Source organism: Myxine glutinosa, chromosome 3 (assembly GCF_964187855.1).
Source record: "Myxine glutinosa chromosome 3, kmMyxGlut1.1, whole genome shotgun sequence".
NCBI classification, from domain to species: Eukaryota; Metazoa; Chordata; class Myxini; order Myxiniformes; family Myxinidae; genus Myxine; species Myxine glutinosa.
In genome coordinates this window covers 42,879,097-42,889,037 of record NC_136263.1, presented here as the reverse complement: position 1 = coordinate 42,889,037, position 9,941 = coordinate 42,879,097, and the positions used below count along the sequence as shown (strand labels likewise).

The window sequence follows — 9,941 nt, the reverse complement described above, 5'->3', positions numbered from 1 at the left end:
ATGTGGTTGAGCTTGAAAGTGGTTGGATGTCAATGAAAGCTAGTCTGTTGGGAGCCGTTGGTGAGGTATGTGGATGGACAAAGGGACCACCGAGGCACTCGGAAACATGGTGGTGGGATGATGAAGTTGGAAAGAGGCTGGACGAGAAGAGGAAGAAATTCAAGGAGTGGCAGAAGGCGAAGGGTACAGGAGCAGAAACAGCAGAGCATGAAAGTTATAAGGCAGCCAAGAAGGCTGCAAAGAAAGAGGTAGCAAAGGCGCAGGAGGCATGGAGGAAAATGTTCGGAGAACGCTTGGATTTGGAAGAGGGGCAGAGAGCAGTATTCAGGATTGCAAAGCAGATAGCGAAAGAGAGGTGTGATGTGATGGGGGTGAGTTGCTTGAAGGATGAAGTGGGACAAATCGTTGTCGACCCAGATGGAATTAAAGGAAGATGGAAGAGACATATGGAAATACTGTTGAATGCAGAGAATGAATGGGATGGCAACATAGAGAGTAACCCAGTTTTAGGACCGGATACACAACAGTGTATCTATATATATATATATGTATGTACGTATGTATGTATGTATGTATGTATGTATATATATATATATATATATATATATATATATATATATATATATATATATATATATATATATATATATATATTATATTATATTATATTATATTATATTATATTATATATATTATATATATAGTGTAAGTTATCTTAACAAGGATAAGAAAACCAACCAAATACAGTTTAACCAAGTCTTACCGTCCTGAATTATCGTTCACACAAAGATTGTTTAAAACCAGAACCCCATATATATATATATATATATATATAGATCGTGTAAGTTATCTTAACAAGGATAAGAAAACCAACCAAATACAGTTTAACCAAGTCTTACCCTCCTGAATTGTCGTTCACACAAAGATTGTTTAAAACCAGAACCCCAAGCAATGCAATGCTGTTGCTTCCAAACAGTCCTAATCTGCGACCCACGTGGTGCCCTATGCGTACGTTTTCCGGGAAAATGGAGCCACAAATCCACTGTCATCAGGAAAGAATACATGAAGTATGTTAATTTTTGTGGCGTATTCAGCATCAACAGAGAAACTACGTGTTGTAAGCTACTCTCTGTCAAATGTTGGTATTTTGTGACTGTGCAACATATTTGACCAATCGTGAGCTTCCAGAGCTTTTCGAAAAGAAGCTTCATAATCACACTTTTCAGCTCGTTAAAGTGGTTTTAGCTCTTTGCCAAATTTCATGGCCATCGGTTTAGTAGTGCTGGAGAAGGTAGTTTTATTTTTGCTACAAAATCCAAGATGGCCACCAATACAGGACTAAATTCAAAAACCATAATCCGTTGGGATCAAGTTCCAAGTGTGTGTTATAAACATTTACAGATTGGCAGAGCCAAAGCTGTTGCAGTTTTTTTCAAAAGTAATTTCACAAAAATCGGTTTAACTAGATATCTGCAATCACAAAGCGATCGCCAAGGGTAAGGCTCCCCACGATATAATGATGACCATATTATTTTCAGACCGCTTGCTATATGACCTTGACCTACAACATTTAGGGAAAGATATATTTCAGGATTGATTCTCTCCTGACCCCCATTCCTCCACACACCCATTGTTTGTCTGTCTCCCTCTATCTTGCCTTAAACTCTGCTGGTGGTGTTTTCCTCCCTCTCTCTGCTGCTAATTTTGGCTTATTGCGTCCTGGTCCGTTCAGTGTGCTGGTACGAACGACTATGTATGCTAAAAAAAAAGTAAATTGAGAAAATGTGTAATAATCTTCAATCGATTCATGAAACCCAACGTCATGAAAATCGGAGGGGAATTTTGCAAGTTTTTAGTTAATTAGGTCACCATCTGCAAAAGGTAAAGGACAAATCAATTATCAGATGCACAACTTCAGTGCAGGTACACTAATATGATGCAAAAACATCTTGAAAGGCCAAGCGGTCTTTGAGATTCCACATTGGTAAAATTGAGCATTGACGAAATGCGTTATTTATTTCAGGCAGCCATTTGACCTTGACCTCCAACCCGGAGTGGTGTGATGTAAATTAAGCATAAGTGCGCCTTGATCTTGGCTAGCTGGAGGGAAATTTTGTTCCGATCGGACAAACCTTAGTCGAGTGTTGAAAATGTTCAAATGTCTACAATTAGGTCATGACCTTAAAAATTAGGTCCAGGGCAAAAAAAAATTGGTCAACCCCATATACCTTGTATTCCCATTATTGATGCAAATTTTCATTTTGAAAGCCCTAGCCAGCCAGCTCCGAGATATAGCTCGGAAAATGCCTGATAAAAGGGGGGGGGGGGGGGGGGGGGGGACAAACCTAAATGGTGGTTTAGTACTCCTATGGGTGTAAGCAACTCTGGGGTACCATTACAAATTGGGGTCACTAATTGTAGAAACAAACCCTACAACAGTAATAAGCTTTCCCCTGTCCTATAGGTGGAGGCTTAATAATCTCTGTAAGCACAATAGGCTTCTTGCCTGCAGGCATGGAAGCTTAATGAGCAAATAATACTCGTAAAGCCTCCGTGAAGCCAGAACATGGTATTTAAATAATAAATGAGAAGGTTTTTTTGTTGTGGGGATGGGGTGGAAGAGTCGCTTTTTCTCGACTTCGTTTAACGACCCCAATTGATTAGTCAGGTTCACTATGTTAACAAATATAATTTCGTCCAAATTTTTGGGAGATTAGCAAACCTGTACCTTTTTGGAATCATCAGAGCATGGAGAATCCGAAAATCAATGTTGGCATTTGCACAGATACCTGCATGGCCGCCATTTTGGATTTTCAAAATGGCCACCATAAAATATATTTTGCGCAATCTCGGCTTCTAGTCAACCTCGAAACCTAATTAAATATGTTAATCCTATGTTTTCTGGGTCAAGGAATCCAATAAAGGCCTCAAAATAGTGCTCAGGATTATAGAAAAGCAGCAAACAAAGGTATTTGAAAACCATTTTCTTTATATTTGTGATATAACTGTATTACATAATACATGATATTGCAAGTCCTTTGAAGTTATAGGTATGGGTTTATAAAGCGAGAAAGCAGCATTGTTAGTATCAGATTGAACTATAAGTCCTATACACAGGATCTAGTAGGTCTATACCGTTCAGGAATATGCTTTTACAGATCTTCATCACTGTCCTGAGTGTCATCTGGAAAGTCCTAAAAGTGAAGCAAGTGTTAGAATTAGAAGTCTAATGATCCCACCAATGGTTTTCACACCTTCCAATCGGATACCAATCGGTCGAAGCACCGATTCAATGGTTTATTGTCGAGGCATAAATGAAATCCATACTCGACACCTCAAAGGCAGGTGTGCTCCCGCAGCACCATCCTGTCAGGCGATTGGCCACAGCATCTGGGCAATATGATCACCTCCTTAAATTATCCCATAGTGCAGAAAATTTGGCCATATACCTGGAATATTGGCAAATCTAACTGATGTTTCAAATAATGTGCACTAGCATACAAGGTAGCCTGCTTAATGTGTCCTCCATAGTGCAGTGTTTGGCAGTGCAGCCAGCTGGTACTGCACAACAATGGTTGATAGCAGGACAATCACAGGAAGTCGCTAAGTGTGGGTACGGTATCCTGCTTTTGGTGTTGTCCCTTGCAAAAGAATTTCTCCGGATAATACGTCACGTGAACTGGTAGATGTTATTTGGCTGTTGTGTTTATTCTAAACCTGCAAGAGCACATCATGTTTCTGTAAGTTTACGTTAATAAACATAGTGTACAATTTTACATGAGATGTTCCACATTTGGATGACGAACTATAACAAAATGTACTATTCAAGACTAAAAATAATTTGAACAGATATAAATCTGCCTGTAATGTTGTGATTTACAAACGATCTGAATCTAGAATTCGCCACAGACTGGAAAGCATCACAAGTGCAATAAATAGCACCACAAAGCGGGTGTAACCCCGCGGCCCATGCATGGTGGAAACCAATTTCAAGATGGCTGCCGTGGCGGCCATATTGAAAATCGCAGCGCGCCCATTTTCGAAAGGAACCTTCCTCTACTCAACCCCAACACACACTGCAAAAATGGATTTAATCGGACAAGCCGTTCTGCTCGAAATTGATGGAAACCAATTTCAAGATGGCTGCCGTGGCGGCCATATTGAAAATCGCAGCGCGCCCATTTTCGAAAAGAACCTTCCTCTACCCAACCCCAACACACACTGCAAAAATGAATTTAATTGGACAAGCCGTTCTGCTCGATGATGGAAACCAATTTCAAGATGGCTGCCGTGGCGGCCATATTGAAAATCGCAGCGCGCCCATTTTTGAAAGGAACCTTCCCCTACCCAACCCCAACACACACTGCAAACATGGATTTAATCGGACAAGCTGGTCTGCTCGAAATTGACGGAAACCAAAAGTTGATGGACGCCCGGACGACGCCCGTGACGACAATACCCCTTAGCCCAATTTGGGCTGAGGGGTAAAAAGCGTTTTAAAACCTGCAATCAGCAATTGTATTATTGGAGATGAAGATACCACGCTTTCTAAAGGCGTTAACAGTAGTGTGCCAGAGGATCAATGGCAGGTTAAATTACCAGCACTTATAAATGGCAGGGGCTGGCAGGACGGCCCCGAGGTATACACACTTGCTTTAAGCCAACCAGCCTGGGTTCGAATCCCGACCCAGCTATAAACTGTCATCCCGGTGTTTCACAGGGAGGGTGATTCATCAATGTGTGTGCCATACCTCAGATGGCTGCTAAACTGGGCCTCCCATCTGCTTGCATTAGTTGGTGGACGTTAAAGATCCCACGGCGAAAGGCGAGCTATCGCCGGCACCATGAACAAATTACGAATTCCTGCAATAACTACTACTGTAAAGGCAATGGCAAACCACCCAGTGTAACCCTAGCCAGGAAACTGCTTTGGCAGTACTGATGCTCTGTAACAAACAGAGTATGGTACATCAGATTCGCAATCGAGGACAGATACATTGATAGAAACCTCCTTGTTCAGCATCTACACAAACTGGGTCATCGAATATAAACCATTTTAGGAGGTACGCATGTTGTACGTCTGCATTAGTGGGTTCCTCATGTTGTATATTTATCTTCATCTGGCACACGTTAATATCAGACATGCGACACGTTGTCCCTGATGAAGTTTGGTCTTTGTCCAAATAATCCCAGTATTCTGCTTGTTAATCTCTTTTACATGTATCTGCAGAAGCCAAAGAGCCTCCAGAGTGGACTTCACCTTGCCGCGGTTTCCTTCCTCATGTTTTGCATGGAGAAAAGGAAGATGTGCAGCTGCATAGCAAGTTGGAGGAAGGTGAAGAAGAATGCAAGAAACAAACGAACAACGCATCATTAACTGGCGGAAAAACGAATAAGTACCAAGCCAAAAATGAAGAGTTGGAAGAGCATAGCCGTCAACTTCACCGAGGCATCCCCTTTTTCCAGAACAAAGAAAAACTGCAACAGGAAGAGGATTTGAACACTGACACTTCATCAATGGAGGGACAAGAGTTGATTGACGTTATTTCGGAACAGGAGAGTTCCGGTAAAGTTTATCGAAAAGATAATGGGTGTGTTTTTAAATTTCCCAAGGTAAGCTTTCACCCTTTCCCTCTCATATTAGGAATGGACTCCAGGTTTTTGCCACTCAACACGTCCGGGCCTCCATCCCTCTCTCTCCAAAAGCTTCCGCTTCCCAGTCACCTTGACAATAACTGTGATGGAGAAATCTGGCTACTCTGTCGCATTTGCGGGAAGTCTTTCAATGAACTCGCGAAACTAATGTGTCACGAGCTTGTTCACGGGCAAGAAAAGGTCAGGTCTATCAAGAGGCACTACGAAGCCTTTGTGGTGAAAAATACATCCAGTAGGAATTCCATGTCACTTTGTGGTGAGATTGGTCCAGATGGAAAAATGCGTATGGAACATTTAGATAAAAGCACACTTTCGACAAGAAGCCTGCCAGGTACCGAGGAGGAGACTGGCGATAAATCAAGACAAAAGTTGGAAATTCCTCAAAGCCAAATGAGGGGACCACCTGAGAGTCCTCTAGACGCTGAAAGCAGCAAGGCCCAATCGAAGGAAAAACCCTATCAATGTACCATATGTGGAAAAAGATTTCGTTGGCAATCGCATTTGGTCATACATCTTGGCTCCCATACTGGAGAACGAGAGTTTCGATGTACAGAATGTGGTAAGACGTTCAGGCAGAAAGCGTCGCTGGAATGCCATTTACGCTGCCACACGGGCGAGAGGCCTTACGAGTGCACTGAGTGCGGTAAGGATTTCACCCTCAAGTCTTCGCTTGTCAAGCATGCGCGGACTCACACGGGAGAGAGGCCGTACGAGTGTCCAGAGTGCGGAAAGGATTTCAAGCAGAAGTACGGACTTGTAGCCCACCTTCGGTGCCACACCGGTGAGAGGCCTCACAAGTGCGAGGAATGTGGGAAAGATTTCATCCACAGATCTTCCCTGGTCAAGCACTTCCGGTGGCACATGGTCGAGAAGCCGTACAAGTGTCGAGATTGCGGAAAGTTCTTCAAGGAGAAAGCAGAGATGGATTCCCATATGTGCTGCCAAGGAGAGGAGTATTGTATTTGAACTTTGAACTGTTACATAGTTTTAAAATAGAATAGGACTTTGATTTCATCACCCCTCCCCTGTTCCCCAGGTTTTTTTTATTTAGCTTTTTTAGTGTTTTTTTTTTTAGATGTGCAATGCAACTTACGTTTTGTGTATCTGGATATACACCTGAAGTTTTAACCTAGATTTTCCAAAGTATTTTAAACACTGAAGTAAGACAAATGCTCAGTGCTGATAATAATAAAAAATATATAAGGGGTAACTGAAGATGCACTAGATGACCAAAAGTATGCAGACACCACTTCAAATTAGTGGATTCGGCTGTTTCAGCCACACCCATTGTTGACAGGTATATATAATCAAGCACACAGACATGCAATCTCCATAGACGAACATTGGCAGTAGAATGGGCCGTACTGAAGAGCTCGGTGACTTTCAACGTGGCACCGTCATAGGATGCCACCTTTCCAACAAGTCAGTTCGTCAAATTTCTGCTCTGCTAGAGCTGCCCCGGTCAACTGCAAGTGCTGTTATTGTGAAGTGGAAACGTCTAGGAGCAATAACAGCTCAGTCATGAAGTGGAGGGCCACACAAGCTCACAGAACAGGACCGCCGAGTGCTGAAGCATGTAGCACGGAAAAATAGTCTGTCCTCAGTTGCAACACTCACTACCGAGTTCCAAACTGCCTCTGGAAGCAACGTCAGCACAACAACTGTTCATCGGGAACTTCATGAAAGGGGTTTCCATGGCTGAGCAGCCGCACACAAGCCTAAGATCACCATGCGCAATGCCAAGCATCGACTGGAGTGGTGTAAAGCTTGCCGCCATTGGACTCTGGGGCAGTGGAAACACGTTCTCTGGAGTAATGAATCACGCTTCACCATCTGGCAGTCCGACAGACGAATCTGGGTTTGGCGGATGCCAGGAGAACGCTACCTGCCTGAATGCATAGTGCCAACTGTTAAGTTTGGTGTAGAAGGAATAATGGTCTGGGGCTGTTTTTCATGGTTCGGGCTGGGCCCCTTAGTTCCAGTGAAGGGAAATCTTAACGCTACAGCATATAATGACATTCTAGACGATTGTGTGCTTCCAACTTTGTGGCAACAGTTGAGGGAAGGCCCTTTCTTGTTTCAGCATGATAATGTCCCCGTGCACAAAGCGGAGTCCATACAGAAATGTTTTTTTGAGATTGGTGTGGAGGAACTTCACTGGCCTGCACAGAGCATTGACCTCAACCGCATCGAACACCTTTGGGATGAATTGGAATGCCGACTGCGAGCCAGGCCTAATCGCCCAACTTCAGTGCCCGACCTCACTTATGCTCTTGTAGCTGAATGGAAGCAAATACCCACAGCAATGTTCCAAGATCGAGTGGAAAGCCTTCCCAGAAGAGTGGAGGCTGTTATAGCAGCAGATGGGGGGGACCAACTCCATATTAATGCCCAAGATTTTGGAATGAGATGTATGATGTTTGGGTGTCCACATAATTTTGGTCATGTAGTTTGGCTTATTATTACAATCATGTGACTGGTCTAAATATTTCATGTTGATCAATAGCAGCATTACACGAAATGAACAAAATATTGTTGATCTATAGATTATTTTTTTTGATACGTCATTTAATTGTATGCATTTATGTCTTCGATGTTCAAGCTAGAAAATTAAGGGGAAGCCAACTTTTCTGGAGCAGAGGTGGTAGTAGGGGTGCATGGAGGTTGGTTGACAAGTTGTGTTTGGAGGATGGCAGGAACTGATGTTTCATATGCAGCCCGTGGCTGCTGGTTGCATCAATCTTCTGGAAGCTACTCATTTTGCCGACCTTGGAAGGATAACAGGCTGCGTCAACCCACCTGGTATTATTATCAACGGCACGACAGAGGCTCCAACTCAAGACCCTGAAATCTTACGCCAGCCACCTTAACCGTGAAGCCAACGCCAGACGTACGGCAGAAATGGCTAGCTCTCTTATCATACACTGCCTCGTTTACTAAAGCCATAAGGCTCGTGGACCTCATTGGGCCATTTGTACATGACAGTAGCAAGGTCTCGCATCCCTGACCCATAATTGCACGTGTCGTATGAACGCCTAGTTTGCCGAAAGGGTGCAGTCATTGATCGGGCTGTTAGACTGCTCCTCTCTTGTCGGTCCAAGATCCGGAATGAGTAACAGTCGTACATGTATAAAGACTAAAGCCAATTGGTCAAACGCTATAAATCTTTCACATGTTTATCAACAATGCAGTTCCATGAAAGTGATAGAATGGATTAAAGGTGCTTCAGAAATAGTCAACTCAGATGGACTGACAAAATATATCGATGAAAAGGATTGCAGATAGGACAAGAGGTCAGTGAAAATCCAATGAGTCATCAAGAGCATGACAATGATGTTTTGGAACCAAATTATTGATAATCTTGAGGAAAAGACAGCCTGGACCAAGTAAATGTGGAAATGAATACTATTGTGATACTGCACTGAGTTTGTGTTATTTTTGGAGATTAAAAATAGGAAATCTTGTAACTTATCCCAGACATGTTTCAAGGCCTGCCACGTAGCTTCCATGGTGGGCAATGGGGTGCCATAGCTCGGACAATGCAGTTGGACTTGGTGGAGGGATTTAGCACAGGGTAGTAGAGGGTTTCAAATTTGGGTCGAGTGCTGGGGACGGGGTCTCGGAAGACACAATGGATTGCACCCTTTTTGATGCAACAACCAGCCTGACACGCTACTCATATTTTTTTGTTTATTTGTGTATAATTTCGTGGCTCATGGAGGATAGTGGCATTGAGAATATAACCTGGATTAGACAGTTCAAAGGTAGGTGCATAACTACCTCCACCATCCATCCTTATGGATTTAAGAAATTTATGAACACAAACGTAGTCCTTTGCAGTTGTTGAAGCATAACAAGTAATACGGATGTAACTCATCACAGATGGATTCTCACAGAAGAGTTTAGCTAATCACGTGGATTAAAAAGCTGAAGTTATTTAAGATTGCTGAAACAGCAGAGAAAGGTTTTAAAATGCAATTGGATTTAATGTGACTTGGTTTTGAAATTTTGTAGTGAGACTGAAGGGAGTTGAGGTTATTGTTTTAGGTGAGGATAAAGGTGAAAGGAGTTGATATAGACGGTCTTCATTTTGGGAGGTATTAAGGTGTTAGTTAATGCCAAAGTTTGAAATGATAGCTTGGTAACCATTGTCTATCCATATTGTGAAGCAATGTGGTCTGCCACCCTACTAACATGCATCAATGATTTGGCACAGGCTTCCTTCATGCTGGATGATAAACTGATTGTTGATTGTGTTTGTCTATTAAAGGTGCAGAACAACTGTA

At 42.7% G+C, this 9,941-nt stretch overlaps 1 protein-coding gene across 1 annotated transcript; it reads left to right on the top strand.

The window, feature by feature from the left end:
• The first annotated feature begins 4,334 nt into the window (after positions 1–4,334).
• Positions 4,335–9,941, top strand: LOC137423631 (uncharacterized). Its single transcript, XM_068110985.2, has one exon. It carries the CDS (start codon positions 5,518–5,520, stop codon positions 6,619–6,621), a length of 1,104 nt encoding a protein of 367 aa, XP_067967086.1. The 5' UTR covers positions 4,335–5,517; the 3' UTR covers positions 6,622–9,941.